At 35.5% G+C, this 19667-nt stretch overlaps 1 protein-coding gene across 1 annotated transcript; it reads left to right on the top strand.

The window, feature by feature from the left end:
- The first annotated feature begins 3294 nt into the window (after nucleotides 1-3294).
- Nucleotides 3295-14612, top strand: LOC148779513 (uncharacterized). The gene is made up of 2 exons (XM_088854183.1): nucleotides 3295-5385; nucleotides 12303-14612. The coding sequence occupies exon 2, from the start codon at nucleotides 14058-14060 to the stop codon at nucleotides 14511-14513; it is 456 nt and encodes a 151-aa protein (XP_088710309.1). The 5' UTR covers nucleotides 3295-5385; nucleotides 12303-14057; the 3' UTR covers nucleotides 14514-14612.
- The last annotated feature ends 5055 nt before the right edge of the window (nucleotides 14613-19667 follow it).

The raw sequence follows: 19667 nt of genomic DNA, 5'->3' as shown, positions 1-19667 counted from the left end.
CATCTTCTCTCACCCTCTCTCGCACCACAAGATCCCAAACCTGCATCATAGGCTGGTCCATCACCTCTTCACTCCTTTAAACTCTACATTCTCTCTTCAATTCATACTTCCATTCATCTTGTTTTGTTTTATCATTCTCTCTACTACTCATTGTTTCTTTCACTCTTAAGCACTCAATTCATGGTCCTTCTGAGATTGTGCCTTAGGGTTTCCAACTCTTAGACTGCTACTCTAATCATCAGCTCATACAGTGTAGTTAAGTCGTAAGATACACTGATTCTCTTGTACTCTATCACTCAGGTTGGGGTTATCTTGAGGTAGTTTTTCTTAGAGTTCTAACCCTTATGCTACTCTAACTATTGAGTCACACAGTGTTCAAGCTGTGAGGGATTTCATCTCTTTCATTCTCTCTCTTCTCTTCTATCCCTTGATCGCTTTTAGGGGCTCTTTGGCAAGTCTCGGGCGATAAAAAAATTGTTGAAAAAAATTAAAATGATACAAAAAAAATCTACTAAAATATGAAAAGTATATAAAAAATGATTAAAACAAAACACATTCAAATGAAGTTAAAAATTAATGAAGAAAATAGATTTTAAAGGTGTCTAGGAGTATGTTTAAATTTTTTTGAAAAGGACAGGAAAATATAAAAGTGAGTATTAATGATCAAAACTATATCATAATGTAAAGAATATTAAAAAAGTATTACCAAATTATTTATTTTTGAGATTATATATATATATATATTTGAAAATTTTTTCTTTTGAATATTGGTCGATCACGAAAACTGTCTGAAACCGAAAAAGAATTTTAGTAGAATTGATTATTTGTGGAGAGAGACACCAAGGTGGGTGGGGGAGAAAGAGAGCACCAACTAAACCATATCATACCATAACTTAATTTTCTACATAGTTTGAAAGAGAAATAGAGAGCAAAGAGTGCCAAGTTATTGTTGTGAACAGTTATAGAAACTGTGCAAGTGTGAAAAGTTATAGAACTTGTATATTCATGTATAAATCAGCTATGGCAAATCAAGTTTACAAAATAATAGAAATAATATCTTCTCGGATGGTATCAGAGCCATAGATTATTTGGCTCAAATCTGATTTCACCAACCTCATATATGAGGTAGGACCTTGTTGTTGGCTTATATTCGTTCAGAAAATTTGTCACTACATCTCTCTCTAACTGAACTGCTCTGTTATCTCTCTCAGTTAGGGATTTGACTGATTTTCCACTTTTCCCCTATTTGCCTCAACCTCTGTTTCATGTTTTCCTCCCCTGAAGATTGATCGGAGTCACTGCAATCTCAGCCGTCAGATCAACCGATGGCTCTCTTCCTGGGCAACCCTCGTGTTCTGGTCCCTCTTGCTGCTGGCCTTCACCGCCTCCTTCGCCTGCCTTAAAACCTCATCAACGTCCCGCAGAGCCATTCGCGTGGCACCACCACCGCTGCCGTCTCATGGGGCGGCCCTATGTGGGAGAAGCAGCTCGGACGATCCTGCGAAACCTGTCGTGCCAACGCCCAGGTCGTCTTGGTCACAGGTGCCCAACTTTCATCGGTGGATTATCAGATCAGGATCACGTTTATTTCATCCCCTCCTCTCCCCTGTTTGAGTCTCTCTCTAGAATTTGTGTGATCTGTTTTCTCTCTCTAGGCTTGAACCCTACGAAAAAGTTGGGGAGTTGATTCTTTCATTGCCTGAATCTAGCAATTGGGTTTTCTCTGCAATCGATGTTTTTTTCATTAGAAATGCCCCATCGCATGAATCTAGCAATTGGGTTTTCTCTGCAATCGATGTTTTTTTCATTAGAAATGCCCCATCTCTCAATTTCCTAGCTTTTAGAGAGAGAAAGAAGAGAAAGAGAGGTTAGGTTGATGGGGATCAAGCTGATGAAGTTCCACATGCTTCCATGGTGCTTTCAGATGATGGGGAGCCACATTTACTGTGTGCAGTTCCGTACAAGACCTCCTCTTATTTATTTCTCTACTTTCCTTCCTCACTCTCTCTATTTCCCTTCCTCTCACTCTCTGCTAATATGCGAGGCCGCAAAAGGCCTCCACTGGATCTGATGAAACTCTAACCCAAATGCGGGTTCCCAAAACCCCTAATTCATACATTATCCTCTTAAACCCTCCATCTGTCTTTCTTTCTCTCTAACTTTTACAGGCTTCAATGCAGTTGCATAACCTCTCTCATCCTACCACGAATTCCCTTTCGTTGGTTCCCCGATTCTCTCTCTGAAGTTTTTGAATCGTAGGGCATCGTTTCACAAATTAAAAGCTAACCCAAAACTTCTCTCTACAAATTCAACAAAAAAAAAGAAGAAGTTGGTTGGCCTTGTGGTCCAATGTGCATTTGTGGACCATTCTATTTCTTTGATCCTACAAATTAAAGTTTTTAATTCTTGCCTGTTCAAATGGAAAACTCCGAATCCTTTAGCCCATCATGCTCAATGGAAATAACTACGTTTCCATTGAGTTGAATTGTGTCTTTCCATATCATTGTACCATCTTTCAAAGTTTGCCAACCATTGATTTTGCACGGCCTTTCACCATTTTGATAAATCGCACCATTATTTTGCATCACCCGATTATGCTTAATCCATATTTCTATATTGTTTCGACTCTCTAATCCGTCTCGTTGTCGAGTCGTGTTTCGACTCTTTGATCTGTTTTGGATCTTACTGTTCTCTCTAACGTTGATGATCAAGTTTTCTACTACGTGATCATGTTTGATGATTGAGTTTTTCGTTACTCAAGCTTATTGTATGGTGCAGTTTTCTGTTACTCCATCCTGTGTGATGATCGAGTTTTTCATTACTTGATCCCGTGTGATGATCGAGTTTTTGTTACTCAATACCGGTTGTTCCGAAGGCCTATTTGTCTATTGTTGATCGAGTTTTTGTTACTCGATCCCATTTGTTCCTGAGGCCGTCTGTTGTTACTGAGGATGTCTGTTGTTACTGAGGTCGTCTGTTGTTCTTAAGACTTGTTGATCTGCCACTGCAATCTGTGCTTGTTGTTCAAACAATCTGAGTATGTTGTTCAAGTAATCTGAACATAAAGACAACTACTCCTAATAGTCACACCTTACACCTAAAGACCTGAAGATCGAACTCGGTTGTTTTATACCACTTATTGTTCAAACTCGAGCTGTTTTGTGTCAAATCATCTCAAGTTTGAAAAGGAGTGTGATAGTTATAAAAACCGTGAACAGTTATAGAAATTCTATACCTGTGAACAGTTATGAAAACTATATATATATATATATATATATATATATATATATATATATATTCATGTATAAATCCGCCTTTGTAAATCAAATTTACAAGATAATAGAAACAACATCTTCTCACAATTGCTACCAAATTGTCCCAGATCGAGGATTTAACATGAAAAAAAGCTTTATGCTCACACAAGCATTCCACACAAAGTAGCGTGATGGCTTTTCCAAAAACACGGTTTGGGTGAGGTGTATGCTGCTGGTCCATGTTACAGCTTTTCAAAAATACGGTGTGGGTGAGTTGTATATGGGGGCTATTGGCCTTGTTTTAACTAATATATGAAGTGCCTATGGAAGAACAAAAATTCCAAAAATGTACTTTTCAACATTCAAACTAGTTTGAAACATAATTGGTTGGTTCTGTCAAAGATCCACTCGGTTCGGGAGGAACCCGGTTGGATCCCAATATATTGAGAGATCCCCCCAGTTCAAGGGGAGCCTGGTCAGATCCCAATATATTGAGGGATCCAAGACACTGTCGACAATTCTCGATTTGGATTGGGTGAATCCAATCCATATCGCCAAATTTTTAAACCTTGATTTTACTTCATAATTACCATTAAAAAATAAAATTTCAATATAATCTTCTTTAATCAACCATTAATAATCAATTATCTATACTACATTATTATGCAGGAGTTAAGGAGCGGACACATGTCACAAAAATGCAGGAGTTAAAGAGCGGACACATGTCACAAAAATAAGCAGTACATTATTTTGTAGGAGTTAAAGAGTGGACACACGTCACAAAAATAAGCACGAGTTTAGGAGTAGACATATGTCACAAAAATAAGAAGGGAGCCTAATGCTATAGAGATCATAGATTAAGTGGCTCTATTGTGTAAATCATATTCCCCATCTTTTGGGGAGGAGAGAGAAAGAGATATTTTGTACTCATCCTTTAGAGAGAGAGGGTTGAATTGGATTATCTTGCCATTTTTTAAGCAAAGCAAATCACATAATAAATAGAGAAAATCAAGGGATTTGAGATAATATGAAAATTTAGATGATTTGAGATGATATGAAAATTTAGATAGTTTAAGAGAAAGATGTGAGAGACTTATGTATGGAATAGTAGGAGAGACTCTTACAAGTGGAATAGTAGGAGCGACTCATAAAAGTATCTAACATTATCTTAGAGAAAATGGAATAGTAAGAGAAACTCTTAAAAATAGAATAATAGGAGAGATTCATAAAAGTATCTAACATTATCCTAGAGAAAATCAAGAGAAGCAAATCGAAAATCAAGGGGACTTGAGATAATATAGAAATTGAAATATTTTAAGAGAAAGATGAGAGGGAGACTTAGTGTTGATATTATCTTAATATCCTAATATTTTTAGATAATATAGAATAATTTATAATTTAAATTATATAAGTTTGTATACCTTGCTTGATAGGATCAAATCAAATCTTCTTATATTCAAATAAACCATAAATATCTGATTCCCAAAAATTCAACTCTCGGTTGAATTTTGCGGGAATATATTTCTCCGTCAAAATTTTGTCTCTCTCCACTCATCTACCTCTCTCGTATGCGGCAAAGGCCATGTGTTCCCCTCTCTCTCTCTGTCCAAACGGATAGCTTCTCTCTCTGTGCATCGTCCAAGAGATGTGTATCTCTTTCCATTGAAAGCTCCAAGGAAATAGCCCTATCTTCTCCATTCCTCCATGCCTATTTTCGCAAGTCCCTTGTCTTCCAGAACTATTTATTTCTCCATACCTATTTTCGCTAGTCCCTCGTCTTCCATAACTATTTATTTTTCCGTACCTATTTTTTGCAAGTCCCTTCTATTTTAGCAAGCCCCTCCTCTTTCATAACTATTTATTTCTCCGTACCTATTTTTGCAAGGCCCTCCTTGTCACTAACTATTTCTGCAAGTCCCTCTTCGAGGTTTCGCATATTCCCACTTTGCCCCCAGCAATTCATCACAAGAAGCATTCTCATGGCCCCCTTGCCCTAATTCTCCCTCAAAACTCTCGAAGTACATCAAGGATTTCAACCCATCTTCTCAGGTCCGAAGCCCTCTTCTTCCTCTAGGGCGTGATGGAGCGCCACTACTTTGAAGGTTGATGAAGATTTACTCCCCAAAGCCAGGTATATGTGGATTATGACACTTGATGTTGAGCTTTCTGATAATCATGTGTTTCTTCTCTGCAAATACAAGAGCTTGGATAAGGAACCTTGCCCTTGTTTGTAGGGCCAAGAAAATCAACTTGCCATTTGGGATACCCTTGGATCTATTGAGAGAAAGAGGAATTGCACTATGGGTGTTAGATCGAAATTAGAGAGAGAAAGTTGCAGAGTCATGCAATCCTCCCCCCCTTTTTATTTTTTTATAAAATAAAATCAAACATGCACAGAAAAAAGCATAATGTATAATTTATATCTGGCAATAGCTTCATTCAAATTTCTATAAATTTGAATATTGAGATTCTATTTTGTCCAACAAAATCTTACCTATGGAATAGGGATTTGACAATCGATAGAGATTGAGAAATTTTAGAAGTAATCTCTGTAAGCAAATTCCGCTCTCTCTCTTTCCATGACATCCTTTCTCTCTCTCTCTTTCTTCTTCACTACCTCTCTCTTGATGTCTTCTCTCTCCACGACCCCCTCCTTTTCCCTCTCCCTCTCCTTCTCTCCCCCTATCTCTCTCCCCCTCTCTTATGATGTTCTCTCTATCTTTTCTCTACAGCAATGTTTCTCTCTACTACTTTTCCCTCTTATCTTATTTTTTGTTTAGAACTTGTCTACTTGTTATTATTAATAGAGTTGTTTAGAAATTCTCTTTTCTCTCTACTACTTTTCCCTCTAATCTTATTCTCTTGTTTATTATTATTAATAGAGTTGTTTAGAACTTCTCTATTTACTTATTTTATTAAAGGTGCAGTTTGTATAGAGCCTAGCCTCTAAACAATCAAATTAGAGCCTACGTTCAAATAGTGTCGAGAAGTGGAGTTTCAATATTGGAAATCTTTATGATAGCTTTAAAATATATTTTCATTTTCATTTATAAAATTTAAAGCTAATTTAAAGCTTCAAAAATAATGCAATCGACAGATCTATGAAAACTTCCAATATGAAAACTTCCAAAAATACATTACAACATGCATTATTTCCAAAAATTGAAATCCATTTTTTCTCATGTCCATACATTTTGATGTCCATACATTTTGATGTCGAGATGATCAATTTGAGGATATTTGGGTATCAAAACAACCTCTTCTATTGAAATTTTTGAGGTAGGCTCTTATTTGATTGTTTAGAGCCTCGGCTCTATATAAACTTTTACCTTTTCTTAATAGAGTTGTTTAGAACTTCTCTATTTGCTTATGGATAATAGGGTTTTGTATTTTTGGTTAATAGAGTTGTTTAGAACTTCTCTATTTGCTTATTGGTAATAGGGTTTTGTAATTTTGGTTTATGGTTTTTTGGTTAATGAGTGATTCTCTATTTGCTTATTGGTAATAGGGTTTTGTATTTTTGGTTTATGGTTTTTGGTTAATGAGTGGTGTTCAATTTATTGTTCTATTTGCTTATTAGTTATAGGGTTTTGTATTTTTGGTTTATGGTTTTTTGGTTAATGAGTGATGATCAATTTATTGTAGATATTTGAGCATAAGTGGGAAATTGACAAGGAAAATAATTACAAAGGAATGATTATATGTTATATGCTTTATGTTATTGTTCTTCTATTTTCTTTTTTTGTGTTTGAGGATTTAATAAAAAATTATTAGTATGATCGTAGGATTATTACCATAAAAATTTGTTATTTATATCATAAAATATGATTTCATTATACCATTTTAAAGATTTTTATTATCTATTAAAAATTTTAAATAAATAATATTTTCTTTGATATAAGACACACTGCTAAAAAGAGTAAATTACGTGCTTATCAATTTTATGTATGGCTAATCTTTTAAACAATTTTAAAGTGATCATAAAAAATAATTAATTGTAACAAAATAAAATTATTTTGTAACAATAAATTATTTTTTATGATCACTTTTAAATAATATATTTATTTTTAAGAATTTTACCATAGATTAAAATTTTTAAAGAAATAATATTTTCTTTGATACAAGACTCGTCACAAAAAGAAAATTTCTTTAAAAAACAAATTATGAATTTCTACACTTATTAAGTTTATGCATGGACAATTTTTTAAACAATTCTAAAGTTATCAAAAATAATTTCTATTTTTGTAAGAAATAAATTTTTTTATGATCACTTTTAAATAAGGGAAAAGTTTATATAGAGCCGAGGCTCTAAACAATCAAATTTGAGCCTACCACAAAAACGAAGAGGTTGTTTTGATGCCTAAATATCTTCAAATTGATCATCTCGACATCAAGATGCATGGACATGAGAAAAAAATAAATTTCAAGGTTTGGAAATAATGTATTTTGTAACGCATTTTTTGACCGTCAATTTTCAAGATTTTCAAGTTTTCATAGATCTGTCGATCTATACTATTTTTTAAGCTTTGAACTTTATAAATAAATATGGAAATATATTTTAAGGCCATCACAAATATTTTCAGTAATGAAACAACAATTCTCGACATTATTTGAAGGTAGGCTCTAATTTTATTGTTTAGAGCCTATGCAAACCGCACCCTTTAAATAATAGATTTTTATTTTTCTAATTTAGTAATTTAAATTTTATTAAATAGAATTTTTTTTTTTGTAATTTTCTTAAATAGTAAATTTGTTTTTTGTATTTCCATGCTTTCTAAAATTTAAAAATGTATTTTTTTTGACAATTTTTCAAGAATTTGAAATTAAGTACATTCTAGAAAGGAAAAAAAAAAAAACCAACTCTATATTATGTATTTTATGAATAATTTATAAATATTGTATTTTATGGATAATTTATAAATATTAAATACAACGTTTTGCTAGATAAATGCTAAATTTAAAATTTTGAGTTATAAAGTATCCCAAATAAAATATGTTCAAGCTAGAAACCAACTTCAGTTCCTTTATATTCTTAAATTTTGAATTTTTAATGCTTTAAACTTTCGTATACACTTTTTCCTTTTCTAATAATTTTAAGTCTTAAAAATTAGTTTATCTTTTAGCATAAATATAAAAAGTAATTAATAAATATAATAAATATAGAAAATTAATTAAAAAATTAAAAATAGTAGACATTAAAAACAAATGGTTAACTCCAAGGTGCTAGATGCTAGATGGATCTATTAATATTTATGTGTGCCTAAAAATTATGATAAAGTTTCACAGTTGATAACATTTAAATATGGAACCCATGATAAAGAATAAGAAATATTTAATTATTATAAAATTTACAATGGTATAATTAATGAAAATTAATAAAATTATAATTCAAAATAATTAATATATAAAATTTATAAACATAAAAAATTTAATATATATATATATATATATATATATACATATATTGAAAAGAATAGACGAACTAATTTATTTAGTGAATTAAAAATTATAAATAATATTAAACGTATTATATTTAAAAGAAAATAATAAATAATTTATTTAGTGAATTAAAAATTATGAATAATATTAAAGGTATTAAAAATATGAGATTTGGATATAAAAAGTTTTTAAAGCATAAGAAAGCGTTAAAAATTTTATTTAAAAGTATAAAGCAATCTTGAAATCTAATGAAAAATAAATAAATAAATAAATAAGATAGTTTAATCTTAATGGTGATTTTCCCATAAACCATATGAGCCATGTAGATCAATTTTTTTTTTTCCTATTTTTATGACTTCAAAAGCACCCCCACTACCGTGATACAGATGTCCTATATTTTAGAGATTTTATATTAGGTTATATAATCCAACCCATGTGAGAGTAGCATATCCTTCTTTCTTTTGGTTTTTTGGATTCAATGTCTCTACTTTTCTATCTTAGATTATTTCTCTCAACTTTAAAGGTATACATTTTTTCTTTTTTGTTTATTTTTTATTTTTCATTCAAATTCATGGATTTATATCAGGTTATTTAATCCAATACATGTGAGAGCGGCATGACCTTCTTTCTTTTGGATTTCTGGATTCAATGTCTCTATTTTTCTATCTTAGAATATTTTCTCTCAACTTTAAAGGGGTACATTTTTTCTATTTTTTTATTTTTTAAAGGGGTACATTTTTTCTATTCATTTACTCCCTAGATATAACACATGCTAAGGATACATTTGACATCTCAAATTTTGTGGATGTAATTTGTGCAACCCATAAACTAATTTCAATTAAAAACAATTCGAAATCAATTTTCTATATGCTAAAAAAAATGCCTCACGATTGGATAGAGACTATCCAATTTTTGAAATACCAGATCTAAGTTGCATAAAACTCAAAATTCAAATTTTTTTACTTTTAAAATAATCATTTAGTAGTACTTATGTGTTTCCCAACTGAAATAATATTTCTAAATAGGTGTTTTGTGCGAGGGAGTAGAGGCATACTATGCTCCTGCTGGAGCATAGTATACGTAAGGATCATGTCTTATGGTCACAACGATGACGATGTGATTTATCACCGTCCAATCAGTTCGTTGGACAGCAATGAGAGGTAGGGACATACAGTTCATTAATTACATTGTATCTTTGGACCAAGGGGCATCCAATTTGCTAATTAAATTGTATAATCCCCTCCATCACTCACAACTCGTCGATTGGGTGATCATGGGTTTAGGATCACCCAATGGATCACTCACGTCATTTGCTAAAGGGTGCAGTTTGTATAGAGCCGAGGCTCTAAACAATCAAATTAGAGCCCACCATCAAATAGTGTCTAGAAATGTGATTTCAATTCTTGAAATCTTTGACTAGCCTTAAAATATATTTTTATCTTTAATTATACATTTAGAGCTTAAAAAATTGTGTAGAGCAGATCTAAAAAAACTTGAAACTTAAAAATTGACGGTCAAAAAATACATTATAAGATGCACTATTTCCAAAACTTGAAATCCATTTTTTTCTCAAGTCCATGCATCTTGATGTTGAGATGATCAATTTGAGGATATTTGAAAATTAAAACAACCTTTTGTAGTAAAATTTTTGAGGTAGGCTGTAATTTGATTGTTTAGAACCTAGGCTCTATATAAACTTTTCCCTTTACTAAAACTTAACTTTTTCTGGCTTCAAGGTTCACTCGATCATGCTAAAATCCAAGGCTAGGTATGGGTATAGTGTGCCGTTGCTTTAGAAGACTGGGAAATTTATCAAAAAGTCCTATTTTACATATTTCATATTTTATACTCAAGTCCACTTTTAAATATATAGACTGTATCTTAATTTTAATTTTTATACATATCGAAGTAAGCTCAAATTTAGAATGCCTAGGTTGTTCAACATCATACATATATAAAAAATATTTTAAAAATAAGTAACTAATAATAAATAACCAAAATACAGCTCAAAATATATAATTTTATTTATTTAAAATATTTTTTGTAGATGTGGTGTAATGAGAAGGATTTACCAATTTGACCTTAATCCAATATATTAATAAAAAAAAATTAAAAATACAGTTTATGCTACAATAGAGTGGGATTTCAATATAAAAATATGAAACATATGGAACTATTTTTAAATTTCATAAATAAAACAAATTTTACCCATAAATTTACCTAAAAGAGGAGACCATGCCAAATGCGTTAGAAATCCAACTGCTCATTTGCCAACGTTAATACTTATAAGTGGCTCATCTCAACCTTGGTCGGTCAATAACGGGTTTGTTTTGTAACTAGAGTGCATAAAAAATCTCTTTGTAGAAGACATTGCAGTGGTCTATAGAAATTGTTTGAAAGATGTCACGTTGAAGGCTTTGATAATAAAGGTCACCAGTAAACAACGTTGGCCACTGTTTCTTTCCCTCTCACACAGAACTAGTCGGTTTTTTCTCTTGTTTTGGGGAACATGTGAGTTGGGTTTTTTAGGTTTAGCAACGCCTACTATGCTCCTTAGGGGGCATAGTTTACTTCTACCCCCTCGGAGGACCAACTTAAGTGGAATTTTTTAATTTGAAATTTTTGAAACCACTTAAAAAAAATTGTTAAATAATTGTTTTTTTTTAAAAAAATAAAATTTGAGTTAACATTTAGATGTCACTACGTAAAAATTGAATGGTATCTATTCAACCTCTGGATATTATTTTTTTCCGGCCTGTAAAGGGCACAATTAGGAAATTTTTATTGAGGTAAATCTACAAGTTGAAGAGGTTACTTCCCTAAAATGGATATATCCTATTCTCATGGGAGTATAATATCTTTTTGTTAAGTAAGAGTAAATGGATATCCTACTCTCGTGGGATTAAAATTATCTTTTTTTACTTTATATTGAAAGGGCCGCCCTGTCAAATACGTTCGTCCCGCAGGTGGCGTATAGGACAAGTGCATGGACTCACCCATTTTACTCATACCTTCCTTGGTTTTGGGTTTTAAGTGAAAAAAAGGGAAGAATATAGAGCACGAGTCAAACTACAAGTTTAAAAAGAAGAGGCAAAGTGGGACCAATTTACATGGGACATGGTTCAAGCTGGCCCAAAAATCATATGGAATTATCAATCCTGCGATAATACATACTCAATTACTTTCAAACTCCCAACCACTGTTCGACTAATCGGATTAGGACTTGCCCTTGGAAGCCGGGACTCGTCAGGGTAGCGAGCCCGGACCATTCCCATATTGGTTGTCCAACTTAGGATCTTAAAAAAATTTCAAAATAATTATAAGAGATTCAAGAAAAATAATAAATCTATTTGCAACATGTCTTTTGATGTGTGTTATTATTTTGGCAACGATTTGAATATATTTTAGACATAAATACGTATTTTTACATTTGTACATCTCTTTTGGATTATTTTGAAAATAACTTCAGTGAGCAAATTGATTTTTCAAAATTTATTTTTTTAATTTTATTTAGATGTGTTTTGTTCAATCTTACTTTAAACATATATTTATTATTTTCTTGACATTTTTTAGTTTTTAATTTTTTTAACACATTTTTTTTCGTAGCAGGTGCCTGCCCATTGTGGGCCGGTTTCCGGGACGCAACCCACAACCGGTTTTTCAAGCCAGTTCGTGCAATCGAGCACTGCTTCCAACATCTTTTTTCATTCGATGACGCCCATGAGGTTCAAATTCTCGTCCAGTCTGGCCCATAAAAGGTCTAGAGCCCTGCCCATTGCCAGTCCTACTATAATACCTCCTCACTTAGTTTCAAACTCCCGATCTCTCTCTTCTGAGGGGCAATGGGGAAGAAGATTGTCCTCACACTACTCTCTTCATATGAGAAACCTTATCCTGTTTTGAGCACTTTTTTGTCACCAATGTTTTCAACTAGACCCTATGTTGAACCCTACAAGAAAGCCTCGGACCCCACCCTCTCTATATGTCTCTTTCTACTGCATAATATATAAGGGAATATGCTCCTTCCTGGTTCATTATTTCAAAGGTGAACTCTCTCTCTCCAAGCCCACCCTCTCTCAATCATTCAGACTTTCGCATCACTCCTGAAGTTAGGCTCTCTCACGAGTCCTGAAGCTCGGCAGGTTCCCGAAGCTAGGTGCTCTCTCTCCTCTGGTTCGAATTTCATATCACTGTTGAAGCATAGCTCTCTCTCTCTCAAACTTGTGGATTACAAGGGAGAGGGTCTCTTTCTCTCTCTCAGCGAAGCTTCCTCTCACAAGCAAAATCAGAGCTTAGGATTAGCATTCGGCATAATGGCGGGCTTAGAAGGCTTAATCGGGTACGTGTTCGAGGGGTGCTTATCTCAATCCGATATGGGAATTGAGAGAAGACCTTATCAACAAAAACTGCAGTTGTGCCCTTCACAATTCCAAGGGCAGTTTTTGCTCAAAATCAGCTCATCACAATGCCAGTATCTCTTACCCCATCAGACGTTCTTGGAGTGAAAGCAGCTTAGCTTCAACCACCTCCTCTTCCACCATCCCTAGGCCCTTGAAGGACCACCAAAGCTTTCCATCATCTTCCCGGCACAATGTTTCTACGCCACCAAGGGGTAGTAATACCTTCGCATAGAGCAAAAAAGAGTTTGTTCTAAACTCTTGTTCAGATGATAATTTTTAATCTCTCACATTGTTTTTTATTTTCATAAACATTTTATTCGAAGAATTTGTTAAGTTCAGGGAGCTTGGCTCCGAAGAGATTTCATATTCCTTGCAATTCTCGTTTGAAGGAAATGGATCATTGTGAGCTTTTTTCTTTTTTCTTTTTCTTTTTTTTTTTTTTTGGGGTAACTCAATGGGATAGACGCCCTCCCCATTGTCATTAATAAAAATAAAAAAAATACAGCTCATGATGTTACAATCCTACAATAGGACAATTGCATAAAGAGAAACGAAATCCAGTAATCTAGAGTGCCAAACTGTAGCATCAGAGAAGGATATGGCCTTCTTGACAAGAGTATCCGCCACCATGTTGGCCTCATGATAATAATGGGAAATGGACCACATACAGTTTGAAAGTTTGTGTTGGCAATTTTTTGCTACCGTATGAAGCTTTTATGGAGGTCTACATCGGCCTTTAATTACATTGGCAAGTTAGGATCAGTCAATTTCGATATGCAGAGAAAAACAATCAAGTTGAATGGCCAAATCAATACTCTCTTTAAGAGCATAGCTTTCCACATAGTTGTTGGATGCAATACCAAAAGGTTTGACAAGTGGCCTTTGAAAGATACATTGTTTGAACAGGCTTGGCTCTTTCTCGTTGCATGAGGCTTGCCCATGTCTGAGATGGCATTCTGCAGCCATGTCCATGATGATGGGTGATCGTCACATGGCTCTTGTGGGAGAATCCAGCCAAGGGGATTCCCACATGGCTAGAAAGCCCCTTGACTCAGAATGCTCTGATACTGGTGTTGATCATGACGATGTTGATGGTGTTTCTTCGGTTGTCTTTCGTCATGATGATATTGACGATGCTGCTACTGGTTTTACTAGTTTCAACCCTCAAATGCATGTTATTGGAGATATTGCAAGGTGTGAGAGATGTACAATCATGGAACTTCTAGCCATGGCTGTGGATTTTACGAATATTAAAGGCGCGATTAAGATCTTTGGTAAGGACAAGGAGGCAAATATGTTGCATCCCATATCTGTTAATGCAAGGAATGATGTTGTTGATGTTGTGTTCAATGGAGAGGTTGTTGTTATGGAGAGCAATAGGGAAGAGAGTTTCCGCCATTCATCACATATCTGCCTTTGAATTCTTTGACATAAGAGAATAGTTTTGTAGCAAAGGGACGTCTATTGATCTCCTATTTGGAGAGAAGGGAATTCAAAGCGAGATTTTTTACTTTGTTGATATTGAAAGAGTCCCAACTGTTGTTGTTGACGGTAAGCGTTGCGTTCATATAGAGTACCTATTGTGGAGATTTTCTTGGAGGGAGAACTATCTCTTAGGGTATCTTCTTGAAGGAGACCAGAATGGTTCCATACGAAAAACATCTTAAAAAGTATTTGGAGACTAGAGAATGATATTGCAAAACTATATAATGATGTCACGACCCCGCCCCCTAGCCCTGTACCGGGTGGGCAGGCGGGTGACAAGGTGTGGGACCGTGACGTGAGGTGGCTAATGCCACTCAGGTGGGAGTGATTCAATCGCATAAAATTGCGGAAATCAAGAGCAACACAAAAAAGTAAAGCTAAAGTCTGCACAATAGGTCGTAGGCATATCCAAAAGTATAACCAATTCATTAACATCTGGATTCCCAAAAGTTTTACAATCCTTCTTAAGGCACTAATGGCCCACAAATACAACATACAAAAGAACATCCAAGTGGTAAGACCACCAAAACCTACTATGAAAGCTTCAAGAGGCGATTCTTCAACTCAAACTTCAACCACCAAAGCACCCCACAGGTTTCCGCCTTCAGCTTAGGAGCTATTACTTTCACTCTACATGCATGAAAATAAGGTGGACTGAGCTGATAACTCAGTAAGTAGATCTACACCATTGCATCACAACTATATAAACAGTGATAATAGAAAGCTATACACACTTATTCACATATCATCTTTAGAAAATCCTCTTTAAAAAGCCTTTCAGTGTGTAAACATAATAATAAGAAAAGTGATTCGATACACAGTGCATGAGTTATATACTACTTCAATTTAAGCATAAATAGCAAGGATCATGAATCACATATGCAAAAACTATAGAGGCCTACGCTCGAAACAGAAGTTCCATTGCTCAGGTTAAGTCAATCTTGCTGCATTAAACTTCTACCCTCATCCAGGAGGAAGGACAATGACAAATGGATGCCCCACTTCGTAATGTCCATACACACACGCATATTCCCCCAACGCACTTTGGGGTTTTCGATAGGCAATGGCCTTGCAAGACACGACCATCTTTTTAAGCCCTTCTGGCGAGAGAGTGTTACACTATCATTGGGTGAGCCAATGCATAGTGCCCATTAAGATTTGGGGGGTGCAACCCACCCAAATATTCACATTCACATCCCATCCTATCATGGGGAGTTAGGGAAAGATCGCAACTACCAGTACCATCATTCACACAGTAGGTGCCCGTTCACATATCACATAAGCAGCATATTAACGGCACCATCATTCACACAGTAGGTGCCCATTCTCTTACCACATCGGAACAAATTATACTATCAATAGTTAACCCATTGCGCAGTGCCTTATCTCAAAAATATCATATCATACTACCCATGGGTTGCTCCATTGTGTAGGGATCGGGGTCATAATATCAATGTCTCATTATGAAAATATCAGTATCTCAGCAAGACAGTGAACAAGGGATAAGAAATTTCCACACTCCATGTATTACCATTATTCATCTTGTAAACACATAACACATGCATTCTCATAACTACATTGCGATGGTGATGGATCCACTTACCTGCACCGTAATGGTGCCTTCTCACAAACTCTTCTTGCATAGCTCATACCCTCCCAACAATGGCTACTCACCAAACTTTCCCCAACCTTGCCTTAGGGAGAGGGAGAGAGATGAAGGAAGAATGAGTGGCCTGGGTGACAGGGTGACTAAGTTCTCATGAGATGGGTATTCAAGTGGCACTAATGGTTGGGCAAGTGACACCCAAAGCACCACAAGTGGTAAACACTCTTCATACACGCCAGAGTCATGTGCTGCATCTACACGGCGTGGCCCATGCTTCAGCTCACGCACGCACGCAACATTACCCCCTCTATCACCACATGCCTTCTCTCCTTCTCGCCTATCGCTGTGTGTCTTCACTGCGCCTACCGCCGTACGCTTGCTCGCTCTACCGCACGCTCCCATCACTGCGCGCCTACGCTCTACTTATCCCGTTGTGCGCTCAACCGACCGGGATAATTTGGGTCCTTACAAATGATCTTGAGGTATTCTATCTCGATGATGGTATCATGATCTTTAGGTTCCAGAGCAAGAAAGAAATGGGGATAGCTCGAACCGTGGAGCAATGGTTCGTGAACAAAAAATGTCTGGTCTTGCAAGAGTGGGACTCGACAGTTATGCCTTCAAGGAAAACAAGAAAATAGGTCACAGTATGGATCAAACTCCCTAGACTTCCAATGGTGTTTTAGGAACCTGAGTTACTTTCTGTATTTATGGCATTAATAGGAAAACCGATTTTCATGTACAAACCTACTAGCCTTTGTACTCGAACCGAACCACGAGTTTGTGTAGCTTTTGATTTTGAAAAACCTCGATTGAATGAGGTGTGGTTTAAAATTAAAGGTAAATCATACAAACAACAGATTTTCTATGAGTGAATTCTTGTTTCTTGCACAGGTTGCAAAAGAATGGGTCATTCATTTGTGCAAATAAAAAATTCTAGTGAAAGCTCAAACTGCTATCAATGGATGGTGGTGCGATCAAGTTGCCAACTGGTGAGGATGGTTGGCATGTTTTTAAGGGCAAAAAACAATTCCTTTATAAGGAAAAAGTTACAACAATTGAATCAAATTCTTTCCAAGCCATGATAGGCTTGATGAAAGATGAAATTGTTGTCACTTTTATTTATGAGGAGATTGATAACTCCAACGTTTTGGTAACTGCTGATTTTGTAAATCCGTCCACTTTTGAATCTGTGGACATAGCACCTCATTCTATACCTGAGTTGTTGCACAATTCACTCAATTTGTTAACTGCTGATATTTCAAAAGATTATATTTTTGGACCTGTGGGACACACACATGAGGCAATTGGTGAGAGCACATGAGAAACACAGCTTGGATGGTAACTTGTCCGACGGTGATGCTGCTCTACCTCTCTCACATCTGAATTTCATGAATATGTGTGTGGAGACGCACCCAAATCATGGAGAGACAGTTGTTGTTGATGTGAATCAGTTGGAGGCTATTGTTGCTGCTGCAGGTTTAACAGAGGTGATGGTTGACGTTGCTGATGTGCCGAGATATCCAAATAATGTTGTTTCTATTGACACTGAGGCGAGGATCAATGCCATTGTCGATGTGAAGCATGTTGCTATCGGAGTGAGTATTATTAAGGATGCTACTAATATGAACTCCAAATATGAACTCTGCAGAGGATGCTGCTGATACGCAATGAACAAAGGTCGCTGCCCATGGAAAGTTGCCTCTGGTTGACGGTCCTATTATTGTGCATGCTGTTGCTGCTGTGGATGTGAGTTCTCAGAGGTTGCTGCTGCCGATGTAGAGTCATCAAAGGCCATGAAATGTTCATCTCAAAAAACTGGTGTAGTTGATGTTGGAGAGGCACATCAAAGTTTTCCCCAAAATCCTTGTGTTGTTGATGATGATGTAGCATTGAGATCAATCAATATGTCTCGTGGTGGTGAGGGATATTGTGACTCATTTCAGGGGTACAAAGAAGGCGTCAATGAAGGCACAACGAATCTTGAAGGTTTTGGTGCCAACTAGTGGAGGGAAGTCTTCCCCCATAAGTAAATTTTCTAACCACTAATTCTATGTCTATTAGCTTATGGAATGTCCGAGGATTGAGAGGCCTTGGTAGGGCCTCAGATATTGTTGAGTTAGTTAATAGTCACAATATCGAGCTCATGTTTCTTTTGGAAACGAAACTTCCTACTGAATTGATTGCAAGTTGAACTAGAAAACTTAGTTTATATGATGATGTAACAGCAAATGACGTAGATGGTAAATCAAAAATCATGGTTTTATGGAATCCTTAAATATTTTTCGTTAATCTGTTGAATATCAGTGATCAGATGATAATTGTTCAGGCAACACAGTAATGTAGTGGGTGCATCTTAATAGTTTTGAATGTATATGATTTTAATACGGTTGGGTAGAGGGCAGTTCTTTGGGATCAGATGAGGAATATATGTGTAGCTACCAGGGGTTCTTGGATAGTTCTTGGTTTCAATATGATACTAGATAATTCAAAAAGGATGGGTAGTAGTGAGTTTTTACCTTAGGATTCATGTGACTTTGCACATGCATTGGCCGACTGTGCACTAACTGTTTTAGGCTCAGTAAGGGGGAGGTTTTCTTGGTCTACCAACCAAATTAGGAGAAGATGTATCAGAGAACGTCTAGATTGTGCAATTCTACATTCATATGCCTTTTACTGAAAGTCAATTCCCCTAGTGTTATGAAGGAATTCAGACTAATTGGTTTGTGTAAACAAAATTATAAGCAAACTTATTTCTAATAGATTGAGAGAGGTGATGCATACTCTGATTGACTCCAGACAGGTCACGTTCCTGAAGGAGAGATAACATATTGATGGCTAATGAATTCATTTCCTTAGGTCATAAAAACTCAGCCAATCCTAAGATGTGTTTTCAACTAGAACTAAGTAGTGCCTACGATCGGGTATCTTGGGGCTTTTTTTCCCGTTAGGTTGCATGCTTTGGGTTTCCCAATATTTTTGTATCTTAGATTCGTCATTGTATTACTTCTCTCCTATTCTTGGTGCTTCATAATGGTTCTCCAAGGGGATATTTCAGAGACAAAAGAAGCTTACAACAGGGTGACCCTTTTGTCTCCATATCTTTACTTGTTGACTATGGATTTCATAAGTGGGATGTTGGATCATGCAGTGCTACAAGGAACACTCCATGTAGCCTTTCCTTCTTACTGTGATTGCAAGGTATCACATCTATTTTATATTGCATGCAGTTAGTTTCTGTGAGGCTTCTCTAGCAGCAACAAGACAAATGAATTCTATTATGTCTATTTTTTGAAATAGCACAGGGGAAAACTGAATATAACCAAAAGCAAGGTTTTTTCTTTGGCGATTCCATGAGTGCCAAATATTTGATTTTTAAGGAATTGGGGTTTGGTGAGGGTTCCCTTCCGGTAAGATATGGCAACTTAAAGCACTATAATTGTCAGAGTTTGGTGGGGAAATTCATTTGCAAAGTAGGAACAT

The sequence above is a fragment of the Amborella trichopoda genome, chromosome 12, assembly GCF_054954075.1.
Source record: "Amborella trichopoda isolate Santa Cruz 75 chromosome 12, AtrichopodaSantaCruz75HAP2 v2.0, whole genome shotgun sequence".
Taxonomy (NCBI): Eukaryota; Viridiplantae; Streptophyta; class Magnoliopsida; order Amborellales; family Amborellaceae; genus Amborella; species Amborella trichopoda.
Note: the sequence above shows the minus strand (reverse complement) of the source record. Positions and strands in the feature narration are given on the sequence as shown.

Coding starts and splice junctions, on each gene's coding strand:
- LOC148779513 (XM_088854183.1), top strand. CDS start 14,058: ATGTCCATGATGATGGGTGATCGTCACATGGCTCTTGTGGGAGAATCC.